The sequence below is a fragment of the Oncorhynchus gorbuscha genome, linkage group LG22, assembly GCF_021184085.1.
Source record: "Oncorhynchus gorbuscha isolate QuinsamMale2020 ecotype Even-year linkage group LG22, OgorEven_v1.0, whole genome shotgun sequence".
Lineage (NCBI taxonomy): Eukaryota > Metazoa > Chordata > Actinopteri > Salmoniformes > Salmonidae > Oncorhynchus > Oncorhynchus gorbuscha.
Window position 1 is genome coordinate 42004078 of NC_060194.1, and position 26353 is coordinate 42030430.

The 26353-nt window shown below is 41.0% G+C and overlaps 2 protein-coding genes across 6 annotated transcripts; one reads left to right on the plus strand and one right to left on the minus strand.

The window, feature by feature from the left end:
* Window positions 1-2886: 2886 nt before the first annotated feature.
* Window positions 2887-8015, minus strand: LOC124009516 (gastrula zinc finger protein xFG20-1-like). 4 transcript variants are annotated; one of them, XM_046321369.1, is made up of 5 exons: window positions 7509-8015; window positions 6344-6916; window positions 5363-6139; window positions 4578-4884; window positions 2887-4529 (listed from the first exon to the last, which is right to left on the minus strand). In XM_046321369.1, exons 1-5 carry the CDS (start codon window positions 7768-7770, stop codon window positions 3746-3748), a joined length of 2703 nt encoding a protein of 900 aa, XP_046177325.1. In that variant the 5' UTR covers window positions 7771-8015; the 3' UTR covers window positions 2887-3745. The 4 variants fall into 4 exon arrangements, with proteins under 4 accessions (XP_046177325.1, XP_046177326.1, XP_046177323.1 ...); XM_046321370.1 differs by having other exon boundaries at window positions 2887-4370; window positions 4467-4884; XM_046321367.1 differs by having other exon boundaries at window positions 2887-4884; window positions 7509-8014.
* uck2b (uridine-cytidine kinase 2b) lies at window positions 7948-26087 on the plus strand. 2 transcript variants are annotated; one of them, XM_046321373.1, is made up of 8 exons: window positions 7948-8017; window positions 20695-20760; window positions 21012-21105; window positions 22977-23073; window positions 23600-23742; window positions 23964-24061; window positions 24173-24221; window positions 24453-26087. In XM_046321373.1, exons 2-8 carry the CDS (start codon window positions 20716-20718, stop codon window positions 24590-24592), a joined length of 666 nt encoding a protein of 221 aa, XP_046177329.1. In that variant the 5' UTR covers window positions 7948-8017; window positions 20695-20715; the 3' UTR covers window positions 24593-26087. The 2 variants fall into 2 exon arrangements, with proteins under 2 accessions (XP_046177329.1, XP_046177327.1); XM_046321371.1 differs by lacking the exon at window positions 7948-8017 and adding an exon at window positions 11559-11714.
* The last annotated feature ends 266 nt before the right edge of the window (window positions 26088-26353 follow it).

Here is a 26353-nt window from a genome sequence, read left to right on the forward strand (position 1 = left end):
GTCAGGTTGGATGGCTATTTTCATGTCTCTCCAGAGATGTTCGATCTGGTTCCAAGTCCGGGCTCTTGCTGGGCCACTCAAGGACATTCAGATACTTGTCCTGAAGCCACTTCCGATTTGTATTGGCTGTGATGCTTAGGGTCCTTGTGTGGTTGGAAGGTGAACCTTTGCCCCAGCCTGAGGTACTGAGCAGATTTTCATCAAGGACCTCTTTGTACTTTGTTCCATTCATCTTTGCCTTGATCCTGATTAGTCTCCCAGTTCCTGCCTCTGAAAAACATCCTCACAGCATGATGTTGCCACCACCATGCTTCACCGTAGGGATGGTGCCAGGTTTCCTCCAGACATGACGCTTGGCATTCAGGCCAAAGTTTTCAATCTTGGTTTCATCAGACCAGATCATTTTGTTTCTCATGGTCTGAGAGTCTTTAGGTGCCTTTTTGGCCAACTCCAAGCGGGCTGTCATGTTCCTTTTACTGAGGAGTGGCTTCCGTCTGGCCACTCCCATAAAGGCCTGATTGGTGGAGTGCTGCAGAGATGGTTGTCCTTCTGGGAGGTTCTCCACAGAGGTACTCTAGAGCTCTGTCAGACTGACCATCGGGTTCTTGGTCACCTCCTTGACCATGGCCCTTCTCCCCCGATTGCTCAGTTTGTCCAGGCAGCCAGCTCTAGGAAGAGTCTTGGTGGTTCCAAACTTCTTCCATTTAAGAATGATGGAGGCCACTGTGTTCTTGGAGACCTTCAATACTGCAGAAATCTTTTGGTTTCCTTCCCCAGATCTATACCTCGACACAATCCTGTCTCGGAGCTCGACAGATAGACAATTCCTTCGACCTCATGGTTGATTTTTGCTTTGACATGTACTGTCAACTGTGGGACCTTATATAGACAGGTGTGTGCCTTTCTAAATTATGACCAAACAATTGAATTTACCACAGATGGACTCCAATCAAGTTGTAGAAACATTTCAAAGATGATCAATGGAAACAGGATGCACCTGAGCTTGAGTCTCGTAGCAAAGGGTCTGAATACTTAGGTTTTATTTTGAATATGTAAGTATGTAAGTCAAGTTTTATTTTGAATACATTTGCAAACATTTCTAAAAACCAGTTTTTGCTTTGTCATTATGGGGTATTGTGATGTCATTATGGGGTATTGTGATGTCATTTTGGGGTATTGTGTGTAGATTATTGAGGACATTTTTTTATTTAATCCATTTTAAAATAAGGCTGTAACATAACAAAATGTAGAAAAAGTCAAGGGGTCTGAATACTTTCCGAAGGCACTGTATTCCTATGCAACACTCTGTAAGCCCTATTTCTTTCTTGAATAGCCGCAGTGCACTCTTTGATCCACCAAGGAACCACCTTCCTTTTGTCACCCACAACACTCACTGGCTCAAACAGTGCATTCATGTAGTATTCAGACCCCTTGACTTTTTCCACATGTTGTTACGTTACAGCCTTACTCTAAAAGTGTTTTTTTTTACTCATCAAAGGACTTGAACCCGATCAAACATATCTGGAGAGACCTGAAAATAGCCGTGCAGTGACGCTCCCCATCCAACCTGACAGAGCTTGAAGATCTGCAGAGAAGAATGGGAGAAACTCTCCAAATACAGGTGTGCCAAGCTTGTAGCATCATACCCAAGAAGACTCAAGGCTGTAATCGCTGGCAAAGGTGCTTCAATAAAGTATTGAGTTAAGAGTCTGAATACTTATGCAAATGTCTTAATTAGTTTTTTTTTTTTTGTAAAAAAAATCTAAAAACCTGTTTTTGCTTTGTCATTATGAGGTATTGTGTTAAGACTGATGAGGGTCAAAAAAATAATGAATCCATTTTAAAATAAGGCTGTAATCTAACAAAATGTGGAAAAGGTCAAGGGGTCTGAATACTTTCTGAATGCACTGTATCGTTCTAAATCTCCAGATATTTCATCAAACATCGCCACAGATAGTTGACAAGGGTTATAAAAATGTTGCTACTTAATTACTACTACTACTATTACTACCTGCACTGTAGATTTCCACTATCACACATTCATATTCAGATGGGACAGGTATATTACCATATATATATATATATGACCTTCCCTTATGAATGTGTAAGTCGCTCTGGATAAGAGCGTTTGCTAAATGACTTAAATGTAAATGTAATGAATGTAGCACAACCACCCACCCTGTCCAATTGATCAATAAGATCCAACTGAACAATAACCAGGAATAATAAAATCAAGATGTGGTCTAAGCCACGTTTCTTGAGCACATATCACATCAGGTTTGATCTCTAAATCAATTCCATACTTCTTAAAGTCCTGACCGTTAGCAATAAGGCTTCTGGCATTCCACTGAAGGATGACAAAAACCATGACTCTATCACTATACTGAGACATTCAATCATTAGAATGATTAAAAGTCAACATATCAACAATCATGGCAACAGTAACATCTGTTACTCCTAAAAACTGTTGCTGCTCCCACAATAACCTTTAACTTGGCTGTTCTTCTTTCCTCAAGTGCAGTCATGTTGATAACCTTTCCAATGAAGGCTATAAAGTCAATCTGATTAACTATCCAGGTGTCTTTTGACAAGACATATTTGTGAGAGCAAGCTTTCAGAACAGGCCTCGTAATGGTGTCAGGACGGACATAACTCCTACAGTAGGTCTGCTTATTCCAGGACTGACCCTGTCATCTCCATCATTCTGCCTAATAGTTCCACCAAACTGCCTTGAATCCTCTGCTTAAGAGACATTATGTAATAGGAATCCTCTTATAAAACATTGTATTTTACTGTTACTAAATAAAACAATTAAACACACAAAATTGAGACGTTCACAATTTTACATTTATTTCAGAAATCCACAAGCAGAAACCCCCCCCCCCAAAAAAAAAACAAATCAAAGCAAAAATAAATGAGGTTGATTTTCCTGGGTTAAGATAGCAAGAGTAAAAAACTCAATCATTTGAACTACAACCTGGCCCAATGATGAACTAACACAGCCTAACTTTACTCCTTATTGTCCAAGGATGTTCTGTTTAGAGGCGAATTGGGTCTGGAAGCCAAAACAGCCAAATACCCATCTAAACGTGAATCTATTCTCAATTGCAGCAGTTGGTTCTAGATACATAAACCCTCTACAGTTGCAGAAGACAGTATTTTTCGGTGTTTGTGGTGGCATCCATTTACACACAGGTGTTGGGAGATCATCATTAATCAGCCTTGTGGAAACATTAACCCTATAAAAAAGGTATCAATTTAACTTTTAAAAATGTATTTTCTCGCTGATATGATCCTTATGCTTCCAAAACTGTACCACAAGCGACGCGTGGTAATGTTCAGACCGAATGTCTGGGCTCTTAAAACTTCCCCGAACAGAAGACGCTTACTCCAATGACTCATGTGTAATGTAATGCAACAGAGTCATGCCCAAGGGTTAAAGAGGCAACCCTACCATCAAGGTCTTCACAAACAAACAAAGATGGATATGTAGCTTACATGTTAAATTGGATCAATGATCCATAAGGTTGATGCAGGAAAGTTATTCTTAAAAACACTTTTACATTATGAGAGAGATGATACCAGATGACATTAAAACAAATAACTACTCAATTGTTCCTTTTTCCTTTTAAAACAACTTTCAGTAAGTGTGTCCCCCAAATGGCAATTCATACCCTAGAAAGTAGTGCACTAAATAAGGAATAGGGTGCCATTTGGAACACACATAAGACTCTTTGGCCCTTGATTAACCTGTATGAAGTCTCTGATGAGCTTTCAGGCTGCTCTTCTGAGTGAAAGTTTTACCACATATCTCACAGCTGTAGGGCTTCTCACCAGTATGAGTGTGCAGGTGTCTTTCAAAATGACTATGGCGATCAAAACTCTTTCCACAAAAGGAGCATATGAAACATCTATTTCTTGTGTCGTCTGTAGTGGCACTGGTTCCCTCTGTACTGTCAAAACTGTCTATGCCAAGGGCAAATAAAATCCCCTCTTGACTGTAGTTTGGTTCTGTGATGTACGCTCTCATTGCCGTTTCCTCCTCTACAGGTAGAGGTGACGGTGGTACCCGGTCCTGAAACCTAGGTAGTACTGTTCCATCACCATCCTCCCTGTTCCTTGCATGTAGAACCACCCCTGCATACTGCTCTTGCTCAATCACATCCAACTTGTCTTTCTCATCCTGAAAAGACAAGTGTTGAAGTTCCACCTCTCTAGAAGCTGACGTATAGAACCCGTGGTGGTGCTGCAGTCCATCAAAAGGACTGTGATGGTATTTGACACTGGGTGAAACAGGAAGGGAGTTCTGCTGCTTTGTCGCATCGGAGGAGCAACCTGGATTTAGTGATCCAGACTCCATATCACTGTGCCTCTCTGTGAAAGATCTACACAGCTGACTCTCCCTCTCATCACTGTGCCTCTCTGTGAAAGATCTACACAGCTGACTCTCCCTCTCATCACTGTGCCTCTCTGTGAAAGATCTACACAGCTGACTCTCCCTCTCATCACTGTGCCTCTCTGTGAAAGATCTACACAGCTGACTCTCCCTCTCATCACTGTGCCTCTCTGTGAAAGATCTACACAGCTGACTCTCCCTCTCATCCATGACATACTCTGGGTCGTCCTGGTAACCTGGTCGCTCTGTGCTTTGTTGGTGTTGAGGTCCTGACTGACTGAGTATCTGGGATTCAAACTGCTTCTCTTTCTCTGCTCCCCCCACCAACCCCCTGCCCTCCTCCTCCTCACTGTGCCCGGAGCTAGGCTGTGCTTCACCAGGTGAGGGCTGATCCCTCGGTTCCTCTGGGTTCTCCGAGGGTCTAGGATAAAAGTCAGGCTTCGTATCATCAAGCAGAGATTGTCCCGTTAGCATGTCAGGATCGTCTGCTTGACAGGAAAAGAGTATCAAGTATTTTAGCATAGATTTTAACAACATGTCAATTCAAACAATGTACATCATCCAACATGAACAGTTTAATGTCATCTTAAACCCAACAGAGAACAGGAAAACGTATCCATCCCAAAATGGCACCCTATTCTGTATGGGTACTATTGATTAGAGCCCTTGGGGTCCTGGTCAGTAGCAGTACACTATAAAGGGAACAGGGTCCATTAAGGATGCAGCCTTATTTAATTATATAACGGACATACTGTCTGTTAATTACAGAATAATTGACTGATTTATGCATTTAAGAGTTAACCATTTCACATATTAAAAGTACGAAAACATCAATATTATTCTAATCTCTTACCTCTGTGAGTCTTCAGATGCCCTTTGAGGCTACCCTATGGGCCCTAGTCAGAAGTAATGCATACGTGGAATTGCCTATGACCTATAACCTAATAAGTGATTCTAATCTCTTACCTCTGTGAGTCTTCAGATGTCCTTTGAGGCTACTCTTCTGGTTGAAACACCTTCCACATATGTCACAACTATACGGTTTCTCACCCGTATGAATTCGCTGGTGCCTTTCCAGATGACCAACACGCTCAAAAACCTTCCCACAGAATGAGCAGATGAAGCACTTCTTGTCCTTGGTGACTCCTTGGAAGGTTTTCACCTTCCTTTCCGGAAAACTGGAGAAGATGGGAGGATGGTTCAGAGAAGCCCCGTCCGTGACCTGCGAGTTTGGCTGTACTGTACCGTCACTTGCTATCAAGAGTGTGTCTGAAGGTCCATAATGTTGCTGTCTGAGCTGTACAATCATATCCTCGCTGACATCTACATATGGTTTCCCTGGAGATGAAGCACTGCTACATGACGCCTCCACCCTTCCTGGGACAGGAAGTACAGGAGAGTGATCAGTGAGACACAGGGAGTTCTGACCTGAACTGATGAAATATTCTGAATTGCTCGTCTCCATATCGTTGTCTGCTTGTGAACTGGACATCCACGGCTGGCCGTCTCTCTCGTACGTTGACAAGTCATCATCCAGTTGCTCTTCTGCTCTCCCTGCAGTCTGTTCTCTTGCTTTATGATCTAGTGTCTGGAATGCATCCTTCTCATCCTCTGGCTCATACTTCATGGGCATCTGAGGAGCAGTTTGGAACACTTCGTCCTTCTCGTTCATCTGCTCTTCCTCAGACTGACGTCCATCCAGGAGAGGCTTCTCTTCGTTGTTAGCTAGTCCGTCAATCGATACTGTGGAAAGATTACATTTGATTAATAAAACAATGAGGCATATCATTGTTTATGTCCTATTAATAACCAATATATTGGATATCATTATGTAGTGAGTGTGTCCCATCCCTATATGATGCACTACCCTATGGGCCCTAGCCAGAAGTAATGCATACGTGGAACTGCCTATGACCTATAACCTAATAAGTGACTCTAATCTCTTACCTCTGTGAGTCTTCAGATGTCCTTTGAGGCTACCCTTCTGGTTGAAACACCTTCCACATATGTCACAACTATACGGTTTCTCACCCGTATGAATTCGTAGATGTCTTTCCAGATGGCCGTAACGTTCAAAACTCTTTCCACACAGTGTGCAAATGAAGTGTTTATTAACCTGGAAAAATCTCTTGGTCCTCGCTCTCCTTGCCGTATTATAATTTGGGTCAGAACCCAATACACATTGAGGGTCTGGGTTTGACTGTACTGTGCCGTTGCTTGTTCTCCTGAGCGCGTCTGACTGCCGATGACGTTGTTGCTGTCTGAGCTGTAAAATCATATCCTCTCTGACGTCTGACTCTAAATATGGTTTCCCTGGAAAGAAAACACTGCTGCGTGACGCTTCCTTCTCTTTTATCCCTGTAGTCTGCTCTTCCTGTTGACCCTCTCCTCCTGGCTCAGTCTTCACCAGAATCTCATCTGCAGGTCCAACTCCTTCATCCTTTTCATTAAAATCTTCCTCAGGCTGCAGTTTTTTAAGCGAGGTCTTCCCCTCACAAGTGGTACCACTTTTACCAGGCCCTGTGGAAATGAATAAGTACGGTATGTCAGTCATCAAAATCATTTATTGGTTGTTTTAATTGTCATCTAAATAGATGTGTTGCTGTGGGCAGTTGTGTCAAAGAAGGGTGTAATGGTTTGTAATAATAATGATTTGATTTCACATGCCTCCTGTTTCTATAGCGGGATGTACAAGTACACCCCCTGGACAGGATACTGGTCTGTTGTAGGGCCTTACTCCCAAATCCATCTCCTTAATGCTGAGTGGCAAGCAGAGAGAGTCTGTGGTCGAACCCCCAACCTTCCAAACTCAGGGTGTAGGCCTCCACTCTAACAACAAGGCCACTGAATTGGTTATAATAATAGTTATTGCTATTCCTATCCCATCTCATTGTGCACAGAAAGATATGACCCGAGGACACACTCGTCTGTTGTAGGGCCCTAACGTTAGCCCTGGGCACAGTGCAGTGTGAACGTGAGTAGGCTGATTAAATGCGCCTACATTGTTTACCTGCAAATATTTCTGTCTGACTAATGTTACGTCACGTGCACAGTTAGCTATTGATAACTATTGATTGATTATAAAATAGTTAGTACCACTACGTCGACCCACCTCTCCTAAAATTCTCAGCAGCAACTGATCGACCATGATGAATGCGTCTTCGAGCATTAATCCCTCGAGCTCTTCGAAGCTCGCTGTCAAGTTGTTGTACATTATTTTTCAGGACGTTGATTTCATTTTCCCGTCGACACATTTCCACACGTAACACAACTATGCCATCGTCGACTACTTTGCTAATTTCTGAAACTGCAGTTTTAGAAAGTACCTCTATGATGGAAGCGATCTGAGCCCGGAGAGAAACACTGCTCAACATTTTCAAACGTTTGCGAAAACTAAACAGAGTCTGACTTCTGCGGATGATTGAAACTTTGTATCTAAGTAATATGCTAATAATTTGGTTTAAATATTCTAGCAACGATGTGAATCGCGTAGTTATATGTGCAGCTACAGAGAGGAAAAGGTGAAGCGAGAGCTTTTACTCCAACCAAAATCTGCCCACGACGTGAGGAATTTTTGTATGGAGGTCAACGGAAAATGGAATTGTTAATTTGCTATGTGAGGTAAATACAATACTATATTGATACAATAGACGTGTCGTAATGGTTAACTTGTTATGCGTGCACTGATATAAGTAAACGCATGTGACATTTCGTCAATTTAGAAATATCGACTATATCGGAGTTGTCATAGAGCTAGATAGAGGCCTCATCATGGATATAATGTTGCCAATTAAGGGCTTCAAATCATTTTAAAGTAGTCAACTTGGTGGGGATTCCTATTAGTTGGGAGCAATCAGCCAATGAAGAAGAAGAAAAGGGCTCTTGAGTGGCTCAGCAGTCTAAGGCACTGCATCTCAGTGCTAGAGGCGTCACTACAGACCCTGGTTCGATTCCAGGCTGTATCACAACCAGTCGTGATTGGGAGTCCCATAGGGTGGTGTACAATTGGCCCAGCGTCATCCGGGTTTGGCGGGGTAGGCCGTCATTGTAAATAAGAATTGTTCTTAACTGGCATGCCAAGTTCAATTTTAAAAATGGTGCTGCCCATGCTGTCACAGATGATATAGTGGCACAGATACAAAATTGAGTCCTCTATCTATCTCCATGTCTGTTCACACGCGTATCTGCCTTGTCATTGGCTAGACTGTTCCCACCTGAACTCGCCTCCCCCTGCCTGCTTCCGTCTTTGATGACATTTATTTCCATTGTTAGAGCGGTAACTCGAATATCTTGTCAATATAATAGACAATCTTTGATGCAACAAACTAAAATAGGGTTATAGCCGGAAGTGGTGAAAATAGTCAACCGTAAATAGAAAAGATTATGAGCAACGGAATTTGAGATCTGGCGTCACTTTTTTGACGAGGCAAAGAGAAATAACATGAAAAGAGGTTCAACATCTTTAATACTTTATATATGAATACTTCATATTTTGGAAACCTAAACCTTCCCAGTACAGGTAGACAATATATCCGGTAAACTTTATTTTGAATCCCAAAATACACGAACTGGAAATGTAACCTTTTAGGCTGTCAAAGGAATATACACTATGACGGTAATTGGTTGATTTACCTCAAGCTATAATGACCTTGCTATCGGGAATCCTTGGGATGTCCAACTCTGACATCACATTTGATATTATTTTAATGGACTAAAAATGTGCTTATCTTTCAAAAACAAGGGCATTTCTAAGTGACCCCAAACGTTTGAACGGTAGTGTGTGTATATATATATATATACAGTGGCAAGAAACAGTATTTTCCCCCATCTGATTTTCTATATTTTTGTATACTTTTTTAAAATCAGATCTTGAACCAAACCCTAATATTAGATAAAGGGAACCTGCATTTAACCCCCCCCCCCCCCCCCCCCCACACACACAAATATTACTATTTCATTTATTTTGTTTTTTAAACAGTAATGCAACACCCCTGTGTGAAAAAGTAATTGCCCCCTTTAACTCAACGACATGTGTGGGTTTTCAAGCATGAACTGCTCGTTTCAAGTCCTGCAAGAAATTCTCAATTGGCATTAGGTCTGGACTTTGACTAGGCCATTCCTGAACTTCAAATGTGTTGCTTTTTAGCCATTTCATGTAGACTTCATTGTGTGTTTTGAATAATTTGACCCAGCTGCGTTTCAGCTCACAGACGGATGGCCTGATATTCTCCTGTAGAATTCTCTAATACAGAGCAGAATTCATGGTTCCTTCTATTAAGGCAAGTCATCCAGGTCCTGAGGCAGCAAAACATCCCCAAACCATCACACTACCACCACCATGCTTGACTGTTAGTATGAGGTTCTTACTGTGGAATGCAGTGTTTGGTTTTCGCCAGGCATAATGGGACCCACGTTGTCCAAAAAGTGGACTCAAGTTTGCCAAAAAGCACCTGGAAGAAGCTGATCATCAAGAGTCTTGAAGAATGTTCTCAGGACAGATGATTCAAAAGTATATCTTTTTGGACGCCATGGGTAGTTCATGCTTGAAAACACACAAATGTCGCTGAGTTACAACAGTTCTGCATTGAGGAGTGGGCCAAAATTCCTCCACAGCGACTTGATAGACTTATCAACAACTACAGGAAGCGTTTGGTTGGAGTCATTGTAGCTAAAGGTGGCACAAACTATTATTGAGTGTCAATGGACAATGACTTTTTCACACAGGGGCATTGGCTGTTGTATAACTTTGTTTATTAAATAAATGAAATAAGCAGGTAATTGTTGTGTTATCTGAAATGTTTTGCACAAATTTGTTTACATCCCTGTTAATGAGAATTCCTCCTTTGCTAAGAAAATCTATCCACCTGACAGGTGTGGTATATCAAGAAGCTGATTAAACAGCATGATCATTACACAGGTCCAACTTGTGCTGGGGACAATAAAAAGCCACAGTAAAATGTGCAGTTTTGTCATACAACACAATGCCACAGATGTCTCAAGTTTTGAGGGAGAGGCAAATTGGCATGCTGACTGCAGGAATGTCCTCCAGAGCTGTTGCCAGATAATTTAACGTTTATTTCTCTACCATAAGCCGGCTCCAACAAATTAGGCAGTCTGTCCAACCGGCCTCAAAACTACAGACAACGTGTAACCATGCCAGCCCAGGACTTCCTCATCTGGCTTCTTCACCTGCAGGATCGTCTGAGACAAGCCACCCGGACAGCTGATGAAATTGTGGGTTTGGACAACCGAATAATTTCTGCACATACTGTCAGTAACCGTCTAAGGGAAGCTCATCTACCTGGACGTCGTTCTCACCAGGGTCTTGACCTGACTGCAGTTCGGCGTCGTAACCGACTTCAGTGGGCAAATGCTCGCCTTTGATGGCCACTGGAGAGTGTGCTCTTCATGGATGAATCCCAGATTGAACTGTACTTGGCAGACAGCATGTGACCAGTCCTCTTCTGGTTGTGCCAGGTGGAGTTTATAACAGTACATGGCCAAGATGTTAAAACGTTCATAGATGACCAGCAGGGTCAGATAATAATAATCACAGTGGTTGTAGAGGGTGCAACAGGTCAGCACCTGTGTAAATGTTAGTTGGCTTTTCATAGCCGATCATTCAGAGATAGAGACAGCAGGAGCGGTAGAGAGAGAGAGAGATTCGAAAACAGCAGGTCCGGGACAAGGTAGCACGCCCGGTGAAGACATTTAATTTATGCCCCCCGTTTTACCATCGGAATGTGATACAAAAAGGGTGTCGGGTGTGCTTTAGGACCACGCGGGCGCCTCCCAGATGTGGTAGGCTGTTTGCAGTGTTTTTCCGAATGGATAATAAAAAATAACAAAAAATAAGTTATGCCCCCCCCCCCACTTCTAAAATCAAAGTTTTGCCCATGTATATATAAATATATGTAACTTATTAATGGACTTGTACAGTTTTAGTGTAGGGCAGTTCCAAGGATTCTGTATAGCACAACCATTTATGAAGCGCAAACATACAATTGATTTATATAAATAATACAGCTTTATGAATCAATTTACATACAAATTACATTATGTGCAAGACCAGGACATTTGAAAAATTCCTTAATACAAAATGTAATTAAAAAAAATTAAAAAGTTATACATTTTGTGAAGGAAATGAAGGGAGGAGCTCAACGGGACACTGTATTGTTCCCAGCTGCGTTGTTGTAGGCACGTTATTGCAAGCATGGCCGGGGACACTGAAACACATCTCAGTGACTATGCCGAAAATAACAACATTATCAGACAACCATTCCTTATCGGAGTGTCCGGAGGCACTGCCAGTGGCAAGGTTAGCAAGGTTATATTGTCTATTGTTGTATGTTTTTTTTAAACTGATGGAATGTGTTCAAATCGCTCATAAACTCGTCGACCGCGTGGCTCATGTCATACTGTTGGTTTGCATGACATCAATCCCTTGCCAATCTTGAGTAATCAGCATTTTATTAACGAGTTGGCTAAATGCTTGTAACTTTTACATGTGGTTTCCTTCATCCGTTGGCATCATATTTCCCTTGTCCCCAGGATGCCTAATTCCACCACACACACAATGGAAACAGTTTATTAAGTTGGCAAATACATTTGGTTGATTTTGATAGCCAACTATAATTAACGAAACGTTTCTAGTTAGTAAATTAGCTAAACTGTAATCGTTATATTTTATCCCCGGTACTACATGCTAAATATTTATGTTATTAAGTAGACTGGCTAGACAGCTAACGTTAGCTATGCTACTTTTTGTTGCACACACAGCTATAGAGAGCCTATAGCTTGTTATCTATCGCTCCATACAACCAGCTAACTCACTCTTTTGTTTAAAGTTATTTGTTTAACTAGCCCCGCGGGTTAGTCGAATAAGACCACGGTTCGTACCCTCTTCTGAATGTCAAAGTGACGACACACTGTGGCTATTATCCACTATTGGACTTATTTAATTGACGGAGGACCAAGACTTCTGGCTATTTCAGTTGTATCTATTGTTGACGCATAGCTGCCCAGCTAATATTAACCACATAACAAAAACAGACGTGGGCGCAAGCGGGAAACGGGCGTCAGTTGCTACTAATACATGTTTTTTTTTTTTTTTGTATTCCAGTATACTTTTGCAGGAAGAAAAGCAGGCTCGGTACATATCTTCCTAATATAATTATTCTTGCACATACGCTTGACGCACACAGAACTGAATTCTTCATCTAATGAACATAATGTCCCTGTACAAGTCACTTATTAATAAGTGACAAGTCCATTTCCCTGTACAAGACTTAAAAGACCTGCAAGGTATTGCATAAAAAAACGATAGTATATACAGTACCAGTCGAAAGTTAACTCACCTACGCATTCCAGGGTTTTTCTTAATTTGTACTATTTTCTACATTGTAGAATAATTGTGAAGACATCAACTGAAATAACACATGGAATCATGTAGTAACCAAAAGTGTTAAACAAAACCAACTTTTATTTGAGGTTCTTCAAAGTAGTCAACCCTTGCCTTGACTGCTTTGCAAATTCTTGGCATGTTCTCAACCGGCTTCATGAGGTAGTCACCTGGAATGCATTTAAATTAACAGGTCGTCCTTGTTAAAAGTCGATTTCCTTATTGAGCTTTCCTTATTGCATTTGAGCCAATCAGTTGTGTTGTGACATGGTAGTGGTGGTATACAGAAGATGGCCCTATTTGGTAAAAGACCAAGTTCATATTATGGAAAGAACAGCTCAAATAAGCAAAGAGAAATGACAGTCCATCATTACTTTAAGACATGAAGGTCAGTCAATACGGAAAATGTCAAGAACTTTGAAAGTTTCTTCAAGTGCAGTCCAAAAAAACATCACTTGCTATGATGAAACTTGCTGTCATGAGGACCGCCACATGAAAGGAAGACCCAGAGTTACTTCTGCTGCAGAGGATAAGTTCATTAGTGTTAACTGCACCTCAGATTGCACCCCAAATAAATGCTTTAGAGTTCAAGTAAGGCACACCTCAACACAAATTGTTCAGAGGAGACTGTGAATCAGGCCTTGATGGTCAAATTGCTGCAAAGAAACCACTACTAAAGGACACCAGGAAAATACTTACTTGGGCCAAAAAACACAAGTAATGGACATTAGACCGGTGGAAATCTGTCATTTTGGTCTGAGTACAAATTAGAGATTTTTGGATCCAACCACCGTGTCTTTGGGACACAGAGATGGTGAACGGATGATCTCCGCATTTGTGGTTCCTACTGTGAAGCATGGAGGTGTGGGTGTGCTTCGCTGGTGACACTGTTGGTGACTTATTTAGAATTCAGGGCATTCTTAACCAGCATGGCTACCACAGCATTCTGCAGTGATGCACCATCCTATCTGGTTTGTGCTTAGTGGGACATCATTTGTTTTTCAATTGAGATTGTTTGAGATGAGTTGGACTGCAGAGTGACGGAAAAGCAGCTCAGCATATGTGGGAACTCCTTCAAGACTGTTGGAAAATCATTCCTCGAAGCTGGCTGAAAGAATGCCAAGAGTGTGCAAAGCTGTCATCAAGGCAAAGGCAGGCTACTTTGAAGAATCTACAATCAAAAATTTATTTTGGTTTAACACTTTCGGTTACCACATGATTCCGTATGTGTTATTTCATTCATTATTTCCCCAGAATTCCATGTAACAGAATTATACAGTTGTACATTTGTCATTAAATAATTGTCACTAACAAAATAACGTTCTCTAACCATCTTTGAAAAAATTAAGATGTATTATTTATTGTGTTATTCCAACTCAAACACCTATGAGGGGAGAAATTATGTTTATATACAATTAACCAGGATAGTAATTCTTGTTTAGTGAAGTTACATTTGAGGAGAAATTCAATGACTCCCAACTTTTTTATTTTTTAAAACTAGAATTGGAATAATATTACAAATCCTATCCTTAAATTGATGTAATTGCTGATCCATCTAGTCTTAAATAATGTCGGGGTGTACCAAAATCAAGCACAATTAAACATCCTTGATTGATTTTTTTTTTTTTTTTTTTAAGTATTCCCTGTCTACGTCTTTTTTAATTGTTGCTTGGTGGGAACATCCAATGCCATTGCAGAATATATTCATCTTGATAATCCTTCCGTTTTTGACAGCAACATGATGCCTCTTTTTAAAAGAGGTCCGTTAACAACTAAGCATAATATTTTCTTCACTTTCTACTTGTACCCAGGCTACAAATGTATTTTGTTAGCTAGATTGTTCGTTTTTATAGTAGTACAGGACGCGGTCAAGATTTGTATGTAGTTAATAGCTTTGTGTGATTTGATAATGCCGTGTTAACACTGAGCTTAGTATGGCCTGTAGTTTTCCACTGTTTGTTCAAACTTGTTGGTTTGAGACCATAATTAAATACCAGTCGTGATACCAACAGTAGTTTGGAAAGCAAATTAATAGTTTGCATCGTATATCACAAGGCATATGTAATGAGCTTGTGAAATGAACTACTGTTAAAATTCTTAAAAGAACTCGATGGAAGCTTCTACTCAATGTCCTTTCCATTCCCTGGCCCCTTCCTTACCCTCCTCCGTTCCTATTGTTCGGTTGACCCACACATGAAGTTAACTTTTGGCATATGGCCACTGTTTTGCTCCATGGTGTTGGGTGTGACTGAGGTGGGGTGGTTTGGGATTGCTGGCCCATGGAGTTATGAGGAAGTAGTGAGCGAACAGTAATAACCTGCTGTGTGGTGTAGCAAACATGGTGTACTGAACATGACGTCACATTGCCCTACTGTAAGTGCACTGGAACCAGTGTGGCTCGGGTTGAATGGTATCCAGGCTTGTGCCTGCTTGCATCTGCTAACTGGGATGACTTACTGTCTGTAATATTTACTGTACACACACCCCGCTGTAGTGTTGTCTGGCCAAATCATAGTCTGTATATAGAAGCTACATCGTGTTTGAAAGGCTCTTAGATGAGGAGCTTTAGGTTAGTCTGTGTGCTGCAGTGCTGAACAACACGGTCTCCGGAGTGGGCGTCCGATTTCATTGTGACACTTTTTTTCACGGACACAAAAGCACCATAGTCTGTGGCAGGTCAGGAGAATGCCCCGTCAGCACTGGTAAATGGGAGATCCTGGCATTTGAGGGTGTCGGTGAGGACAGGTGGCCTGGGCACTGGGAAGGGCACTTGGGTCCAAGGTGGTACTTCCATAGTGCTCCCTGTTTTTGCTGGAGTACTGGGTACAGTATGTATTGCTGGTGTACTGGGTACAGTATGTTCCGCTGGGGTACTGTGTGGGGCTGTGGTGGTCATCAAATTGTCAGACAATGATTGTCAAGCAAATAACTGCGTTCTCACAGTAATTGACCATTAATTAACAAACACATTTAGCATCTCCTGGCTTCCACACACAGTCTACAAGCCACTGATGCAGACCTAAGGAACATCGACAGTCCAATAAAGCCAGTTTAATATAGCCTACACTATCACAATCCATTTATTTTAGAAACAAAAAATTAAGAAATGTGTTATTTCAAAATATCATAGTCTGAGTTGGAGTTAGTTGCTTAGAATTCTGTGGCATTCTTTTTTTTTAGTATGAAGAATACAATTGAACATAAAATAAATAAATAAAATAGAAAGGATATTTATTCCAAACGAGTGCACGCGTGCAGCTTTTCTGTTTTGAGCGGTTAACAAAGAAACTTGTCCTCATATGCTTTATTTTGTTATTTATGAAACTTCTGTTGGGATACAAACATTGGGTTTTGTGTTTTAATTTTTAATACATTCTAAGGCTGCATGATACAACTCCAATGATGATTTGAAAAAAGTGGCACGGAATGCATGGGCTTTGTTTTTTTGCGCAGGCTGTACACTTCATCAGCGCCTAATTCACAATTTGACAAGCACTTGATAATGCCTTGAATCCAGGCGGAATCCCCTTTGGCTGTAATGCCCCCTAAAAAAACATGCAATTTTGGCCAGAGTCCGTTGTGCTCTTGTGTTGAATATAAGAATTGTAATTCCCTTCTCCCGGGTGCGTGCTACGAAGCACCTCTCAGTTATTAGCCAATGTCCGGCACATGATGGGGTCCTTCTCATAGGCTACAAGTGAAGACTAACACATCGGATGTTGGAAGAACTGTCCACATTTACTTGTAAAAAGCTGTCGTCGAGGCAAAGAGGTGGCTAATTTGAAGAATCTAAATTATAAAATATATTTTTTGTTTAACACTCTTTTGGTGTCTACATGATTCCATATGTGTTATTTCATAGTTTTGATGTCTTCACTATTATTCTACAATGTAGAGAATAGTAAAAATAAAGAAACCCTTGAATGAGTATGTCCAAACTTTTGCCTGGTACTGTAGTTTGCAATAGAAGTTGCTTTTTAGGTGTCACTTTCATTTAGGTTTGGATAGAATTTTGATTAACCACAACAATCATTGTAAGATATGAAGATATGACGTTATTGTAAATTAAATTAACCTGCTCCGTGAAAATGTGCATATGAAAACTAACTGCCGCGCAGATCGGTAGAAATGTTCCGATAAATTGGTATTCCACCTGAGAAAGGTAGCCAACTCCTCCTGTAGCTTTTACTCTCCTGAAGTTGCCGGTAACAGGCCTGCCAACATGCACGCATTTTGCGTACCAACTACTAAATTCTCTGTCCATGTACGCAGGTATGAGATCTGAGTTAAAAGTGTAAAAATAAAACATTTTAATAAAAAAAAAAAATCCACTGAGTAAATCTAACATCTCGATTTTCAAGCTGCAATACACAAACATGTACAGAGTTTGTCAACAGACATGGAGATTAATACATCATTATTTGACGTAGCTACCCGGTGTCTGCCCCTCCTGTTTGTTGTGATGCAGAGTTTGCCGACTGTCAGCTGTACATAAAACACATGGACAAATCCCTTTTCGACTCTGTGTGTTGTGGAAAGGTAAACACTAATTGTTTCAAGCTAACGTTAGTGAACATAAGATGACCATTCAGTGGGCTCTAAAGTGCCAGCAGTTCACTAGCATTTGCTAGTGACAGAAATTCAATGCAAATACAAAAAAAAAATAACTTTTGAGCAGAGTCTGGTCAACAAGCTCAGGCCTGAAGAGAAATTGGCACAAGTGAAGGGGGGTGGGGAAGCCTGGTCTACTCCCACCTTTCGGCTGATATTGGTCATGTTCCACAGCAATGCAGACTGCAAACGAATATTCAGTCTCGTTTCCAAGAACAAACCCCAGTACAGAGCCTCCCTCAGTACAGACACGTTGAGTGCCCTCGTTACCAAGAAAGTTTCAATGATTGACAGAGGAACTGTTAGCCACAGATTATTCTACCCTGATGCGTAAGGCTAAATCTGCAAGCTATCAGGCAAATCTGTGTAGGAAATGATTTTCTGAACATTTTGAAGGTCTCCAGAAGATTTGTTCTCACCCCCAGTTTCCTATCATAGCCTTTTCGTTTTTATGGATAACATGTTACTTTGATACGGATGCTCTGCTTCAAACATTTGTTCTTATCATATCAGTAAAAGAAAAAGTGCATTAGACGTTTGTACATTTTGTACCTAAACAAGTAACTTAATAATAAAATTTAAATAAAATAATAAAATAAACTCCAAGAATAAAGGCTCTGTTTTTTCTATTTAGTTATTGTGACTTTTACCATATGTGTAAATGGAATGCCTTCAAATTATCCCAAACTTTTATAGACTTGATTGATCGCAATTATAGAATTGTACCAAGACACACACATTGCACGCACACGAGTGTCCGGGTAATGAACCCCAATTCGCTGTGTGCTATGCAGGCCAGTTGAATCTCCAATTTGCCGCATTGGACAGTGTTGGCAGGTCTGGAGTAATAGCAGAATCTGAAAGCCAGCATTATCTAGATCTCTGGCTCCCTCTTTGTTTATTTCGTCAGACAAGCTCAATTCATATAGTTGATTTTATTAAAGTCATAGGGAGCCTAATATTTTTGCCTACTTTTACTTCACTACATTCCTGAAGAAAATAATATACTTTTTACTCTATACATTTGTTACATTTTGACAGGAAAATGGTCCAATTTATACACTTATCAAGAGAACATCCCTAGTGCCTCTGATCTGGTAGACTCGCTAAACACAAATGCTTCATTTGTGAGTTGGGGGTGCCCCTGGTTAGCTTAATATAAGGAATTTGAAATGATTTTTTACTTTTGATAAGTACATTTTAGCAATTACATTTGACTTTTGATACTTAAGTATATTTAAAACCAAATACTTAGACTTTTACGCTAGTATTTTACTAGGTGACTTTCACTTAATAGAAAACGCCTCGAGTTCTCTTTACCGTGACTGCAAATGTGATTATGAACGTTATGCTTTATTATAAAGGTGAAAGAATTGAACTCACACGTCGCCTGTGTATGCACACGTCGCCTGTGTATGCCAGTTGGGCATACAGACTTCTGTGTACAATAGACTTCTGAGTACCAGGCAGTTGGCAGGTTTGGTAGGCTACTAATGACAATCAGCAGCAGCATCAGAGCTTGGAAAAGACTAAACGGTCACCTGGAATTTGACTGCAGTCATGACTCGTGACCGTCAGTGTGGCAGTAATATGGTCACCGTAACAGCCCTAGTACTAGTTACTCTAACTCACACACTGTGCAGTACACAGAACATACTGCAACTAGTACACCATACAGTATGCTCTACTCTGTACAGTAACTAGCATACTGTAGAACATACTGTCTTCTACTGGTGTACGAGGTATTGCCGCAATGTTTGTTCATCAAATTGTGTATTTTATAAAAAATTAAGTAAATAGCCCACATTTGCTTGAAAAATGTATTTAAGGGCCTCCTGAGTGGCGCAGCGGATGTAAAGCACTGCATCATAGTGCCTGAGGCGTCACTACATACCCGGGTTCAATCACAGGCTGTGTCACAACCGGGAGTCCCATACGGCAGCACACAATTGGCCCAATGTCATCCGGCTTAGGGGAGGGTTTACTTGGCTGATCACGCTCTAGCGTCTCCTTGTGGTGGGCCGGGCGCCTGCAGGCTGATTTTGGTCGTCAATGAAACAGTGTTTCCTAACACATTGTGCAGATGGCTCCCGGGATAAGACCGTGGGTGTTGTGCATTTTGGCGGGTCATGTTTCGGTGGATGCATGACTCAACCTTCGCCTCTCCCGAGCCCGAAGGGGAGTTGCAGCGATGAGATGATCACAATTGGATATCATGAAATTGGGGAGAAGGGAGTATTTTAAAGGTGTTGTTTTTCCAGGTTTACATTTTGCTCAGGTTTTTGCTCAAGCACACCTTTTAAATAGAAAAACAACAATTGGATGTAAGTCCATAACGATGCTTAAAACCCTTTCCTCCAGTCAAATAACAATGTTATGAATATTTTTAACTTATTAATTAACCATTACTTGTAAAATATTTTATTAAATACAGTGTTTGTCATGGTTTTGTATTTTAGAATTCTCTCTGTGTGAACTGAAAATGTAATGCATTTCAACTCTATCTCTGACAAATGGTACAGGTACTTTTTTTAGTAAAAAAAAAAAAAAAGCCCATAACCATGTGTATGAGGTGTATAGTCTTGTTTCAAAGTAGATTTGTTTAATAATATAATAATAATAATAATATATGCCATTTACCATCTTCATTGAATGTTTTCATAATTTATCTGCAGATAGGCCAAATGAGTGGCTCTCTCACCGATCCGATCCGGTAGGCTACAGACGAGTCACTCACTTTAGCATCACTGTTTGGCAAACCCCGACGTCTAGGAAGTCCTTTGGTTTACTTGTCCCGACACCATGGAACTACGTTTTATGAATGCCAAAGGCATATAGAAGATTGACTTTATTCAGTCAGTTCAACACTTTAATTATTTATTTTAAAGAATTAGTCAACACTTGCTGTTCAGTTGTCAAATCAACGCACAGTAAATAGCCTACTATGCACCACAACTCTGTGGCTGGCTATGTGAAACACGAGAAAGAAAATAAATGACTGTATCAGAAAACAATGAAGCTAAGTCGTGTCATTTACTGCTTGTGTTACATGGGACGTGAAAATACACCAGCATCATGCCCTCTTCCAACAGTGTAAAGAAATGTGACTGCAAACAGAGATCTGTATATAGTGACGATGTTCATGTCTCCGCCCTAACGACGGGAGTCGTTGTCCCCAAGGCGGGAAAGGCAGGCGACAAGCTTAGGTCCACGATATAGACTTATCAAATATCGTTTGTTTTACAACAGTGTGAAATGCGTCCTGTGTTCTTCTGTGTCTCTGCAGTCGTCGGTGTGTGAGAAGATCATGGAACTTTTGGGCCAGAACGACATCGACCACCACCAGCGACAGGTAGATTCCATTCTCTCCCCCCAGTCCTGGTTTTTCTGAACTGTAGCTCACAGCCATAGCACTCAGGGTTTAGCTTCCGCTGTGCAGCCCTGACCGATCTGCGTCATTGTTTTTCCAGGTAGCCAACCTCTCTCCAATCTATCCCTATTCTGTTGTTTTTTAATATATATATATATATATATACCAGTATTATACAACCCGAGATGGTTAGCTTCCTCAGTGTAGTGCTGACTTATGTCGTTGTTTTCCAGGTAGCCATCCTCAGCCAGGACAGTTTCTACAGAGAGCTGACTCCAGAACAGAAGGCAAAAGCACTCAAGGGCCAGTTCAACTTCGATCACCCAGGTATGGGGTTGGGTCCGCATAGGACTGGTGGGGCCGCTAGCTACGTGGGGCCGCTAGCTACGTGGGGCCGCTAGCTACGTGGGGCCGTTGGGGCCGCTAGCTACGTGGGACCGGCGGGGCGCCGCTAGCTGCGTGGGACCGGCGGGGCGCCGCTAGCTATGCGTGGGACCGGCGGGGCGCCGCTAGCTATGCGTCGGACAGGGAGCAGTGGCTGTCTGGGGCTTGGCAGGGTCTGCTTTGCTGTGTGTAGATGAATCAGAATGTCTGACTTTTAATGTAGTTCAACTAGGGCTGACCCCATTTAGTCGACTGATCGATTGTTGACCAAGATTACACTTTTTTTGTCGAGCAGTCGCAAATATATTTAATTTATGGCACACGAGACACCTATCTGATTTGCGCCTGTCTCATTGGACTAATTCATTGTTCATGCCGCAGGGATGGCACAGTCCACGAAGGTGAGCGTGGTGGCTGGCGCACAATGCACAGCTCTTCTGAAAAAGCAATCTCGTGCCAATTTGTGCAAATTCATTGTTTCATCATTTAGTTGTGTGGGTTGTTTGCCCTTTGATTGTTCGTCAATCAATTCCCCATTCCATATATTACCAATAGTACATTAAGGTTAATAATCATCATTTCTAATCTACAGTGTTTGTTTGGCTTCGGTAATTTCTGCTAATGCATTACATTTTTTTATTATTATTATTATTAATATTATTAGTTGTTTACTGTTCATTGTTGGAGTGGACATGTTGTTTGCAGAGCGTACAACCAATGCAACACTTGTGTGAAACCAGTTTTGGTTTATTTAATTCCATTTTGAGTTAGGTCAATTTATTAATTGTCTTTTGTTTGGAGCACTCCTGTCAATGTTGAGTAAGGACGTGTACCCGATTACACACAGAAGTAGGCCTAGGCTACCTGGCCTGTGCGAAATTGTATAAATGTGCCCATTTGGGGATCTGATTTAATATTTCCTATTGGCTTAACTCACCACCACCCAATGAACTGTGGCGCTTCTCAAAGTAATTTTTTCAGCAAGTAAAAGTCTGTGAGTGACAATAGTTCCTCAATGCATTTGGAAAATCTTTCCAGTTCTCTCCCTTTCCAGTGAAAACGACATAAAATAGGCCAACCTGATTACTTCTTATCCCTTGCATGAATAGTCTACAGGGCCGGACCCAGTTGATACAATGTTTCACCCTTTTTAATTATATTTCAAACAACTCAATTTATCATGATCCATGGCCACATTTCATATAAAATTTGAGGCGTTAATGTTTTTTACCATCGCATACCTGATCCATTTTTGTCCTCTGTCGGCAATCCATCTCTCATACACTCAGCCCATCTTCCTGCCATACTCCTAGTCAGCAGATCTATAATAGCAGAGTCTCTCTCAGCTGCTGCACGGGGGAGGGGGGGGGGTGTGTGTGTGTGTCTCAATTAACACTTACTCCTCAAGTGTTAATGTCCTCTCACTGATTTAAAAGAGAGATGCCTGGCATAGTCTAGCCCATGTCTCCTTCAATCCAATACTTTTTAGATTTGTGTGAAGAAGTGTCAGGAGATATTATTGGGGGAAACCCAGGGTCTGAGAGACAGACCATAACAGCTGTGACCCAGGAGACTCCACACAGATTCCTCAATTACACTAGTCTAGTGTGTGTTTGATAGCGTGTGTTCACATGTGGGTTTGGTGGAGGCCACTGTCAGCAGAAGTGTACATGGAGGTCTGTTATTTTACCAATGGAATGGAAGTGAAACCTTTTTTTTTCAATTTTATTTTTATTTATTGTTTATTGTCTCTTATTGTTTTTACTTGTGAATCGAAATGGAATTTTTCTTTCTCTAAAACTGTCATTCTTCAGATGCCTTTGACAATGAGTTGGTCATGAAGACTTTGTGGCAGATCATGCAGGGGAAGACCGTACAGATCCCTGTGTATGACTTTTTCACCCATTCCAGGTGAGCTTCTTGTTGCGGTGTCCACACACAAGGGGGGGTGTAATCAAGGACTTAGCCAGCTAGCTCGCCTAAATATCTTATCTTGAATTGGACATGGTCGAATTGACTCAACAACCAAAATCACATATCCAAAATGTAGCTTTCTTAATGAAGCAGGAAATCAATAGTTCTATATCAGGGTTAGCTGGCTGTTGCTTGATAGTATACCCCTCTACTCTTGTTTGTATTCTAACAAGAACTGTACATGTTTCTAACCCTGGTATTCTTATTTGTCAAGTTCAGGTAGTACCTACTGAGAACAGCCACGTAGAGCAGGTTTCTGTGGTCTGTATTAATACAGAGTTGTTGGGTATTCAATCCCATTTTATCTGTCTCATTGGTTGTCTCTAACAGGATGTTTTCTTAGGAAATATCAATACAAACTGTTTGTACAATACCAGGCTGTTCGTTCTTATTTTATGTCGTGTGTCCTGTTGGGTCATCCTGATTTTTTATTTTTTATTCCTGGTGTCTTGTTTGATTCCAGGAAGGATGAGTTTGTGACTGTGTACCCGGCTGACGTGGTGCTGTTTGAGGGCATCCTGATGTTCTACTCCCAGGAGATAAGAGACCTGTTCCAGATGAAACTGTTCGTAGACACGGATGCAGACACGCGGCTTTCACGCAGAGGTGTGTTTGCTGACTCCACTTCCTTGTGTATTTCTGGATAAGGTTAAACGTCGTACGAACTCTTGCCAGTCAGACTCGGTGTCAGTGTCTCTTCTTCACTTCTGTGTTCCAATTCTAGGGTGGGTGTGTGTGTTCCAATTCTAGGGTGGGTGTGTTCCAATTCTAGGGTGGGTGTGTTCCAATTCAAGGGTGTGTGTTCGAACCTGTTTTATTTCTTCCAGTGCTAAGAGACATAGGTGAACGGGGCAGGGACCTTGAGCAGGTTCTTACTCAATACATCACATTTGTCAAACCTGCTTTTGAGGAGTTCTGTCTTCCAGTAAGTTTCCACTCTGTGTCCCCGTTATATTGTGTGCTAGTCAATGAAGCCAGCCATAATCTTTGCAAATACTTGCATAGTTATTGTAGTACTTGTAATGTTTATTTCCAGACTAAGAAGTATGCTGATGTGATCATCCCTCGTGGAGCAGATAACTTGGGTAAGGAGGAACGTCCATGAGATCTGATCCTTTAATACCCTTCTGGGTTGTATGCAATCTTTTTTGCTCCTTTTTGTCAATATAGTGAAGGGTTATGGTAAGTAAGGAAAGGCTCTTATGCAGCCGCCACGTTACATTACTTTTCCCTCTGGAGTTTCCTTGTTTTATACCCCTTTTGTGAATGTACCCTAACTTCACTGTTCCCTTCCTCTGGTCTTTTTTTTCTTTCAGTGGCAATAAACCTGATAGTACAGCACATCCAGGACATTCTAAACGGAGGACTGACCAAGCGGCACAGCGGCTGCATGAACGGGCACAGCACGCCCGCCCGGCAACGACAGACCTCAGAGTCCAGCAGTCGCCCTCATTGACCTCCTTTGTATTGGAGGCAGAGTGTGATTAGATCTGTACATAATTCCCGATGGCATTGCCGTATTTAAGATGGAGGAAGGCTACGTCCTGATTCTCTACCCTGTTACCAGAGTGTACACTTGCACACTTCTGGTCCTTGTAGGAGAAGTGTAGAGAATTGGGACGCAGGCAAAGAGTAACTACCATGCTTATTATTATTATTATTATTACTACTACTGTTATTACAGGTACTTTTATTGTAATTGTTGGATTTGGTTCAGGCGGGGGGAGAGAACCTACAGTTTTTGCAATGAGATCACGTGTTAAGAATGACCCCCTTTTTGTTGATCTGTTTATTTCAAATTTGTATTTCATATAGTTTGCTTTTTGACAGATTTAATCAAATGTGGAAACTGGTGTTGTCCAATGAGAATTAAACCTTAAAATCACAGGCTGGGATCCAATTCCTCATTGAGAAAAATGTTGGACCTTGAAATGGGGATAAAACTAGACAGTTGAAATGAAAACTCAGGATTGCGCTCGTTATTCGTTCTCGTTGACAATCTTGAAATAGGTTTTTCCTACCCTTTTTTTTTGGTCTTATCGTGTTTTTCTAGTCTGTATGTTCAGTTCTGTTCCCTAGTTGAGTTGTCTTTTTCCTGTCACTTACCCTCCACCATTTGCTAAGCTACAGAACCTCCACAAGAGGGAAGTTCCAAACTCCATGACATTCTAAATTCCACACAGAATAGGTAGGTTGAAGTAAGTAAAGAAGTAGTAACAAAGGTTGAATATTCTCAAACAAGGGTTCTTTATTATGGAAGCCCAATTTTGGTGTTACTTACCTGACAACGGTGGTATGGTTAGCTTGGGCTGACTCGTCCTGCATGATATCTTGTGTATTTCCTGGTGGTGGAAGCCAAATACAATCTCGTTGTCAACACAGTAAAGTGTTATGAGTGCTATAACACAAAATATAAATTGTCCCGTTAATTGATTAAACTTGCACAAGATCTTCAACTATTTGCATAAAATGCCTTTCCCTAATTTAATCTTGAAGCAGAATTAATTTAACATTTTGAAGAAATAAACCTATTGGAGTTTAATTTCCCCTAGTCGTTTAGTAATGGTTCATTCCTAATATTTTCCTAATACTGTTTTCTCAGGTTGACAGAGTACCATTTGAAGTGCAGAGATATTATTTGTCAAACTGAGGGATGGGTCCCATAACAGCAATACACCTGAATCATTATTTTTCTGGCAAGACTTGAAACCATGAAACCAGCACCATGCCTTTTTGCTGCTGAATTGAACCACAATACACAATACTATTATTTCCAATTAGTCCATTTCTGTAAAATGGCTCGCATATCCCAAGTGTTGTATTTAGTAAGCATACAGTTGCTGAATTGTGACTTAATATTTACCATAAAATTTGTCTGGATGTTGGATTGATGTAGAAACGTTGGATGATTGGAACAATAAAAGCACATTGCAAAATGGTACATTAAAAAACTGCAGGTGTGTTTGACTTACTCCTGCAACAGCTGATTAATTGTTTTTTTAATGTAGAAAAACCCGTATACATACAAGAAGTATACAACTAGACAATGATAACATGTGCTAGGGGGTACAACAAATTACAGCTTATACAAAGACCTTAAAATAAACACACACTGATTGTTTTAACAGCTTTCTTATTGGAAGAAGGTAGACTGGTCTTAATGTACTGCTTCAATTCCTTATAGAGAAGTTTTTTTAAATTAGTAAATTTACATTTA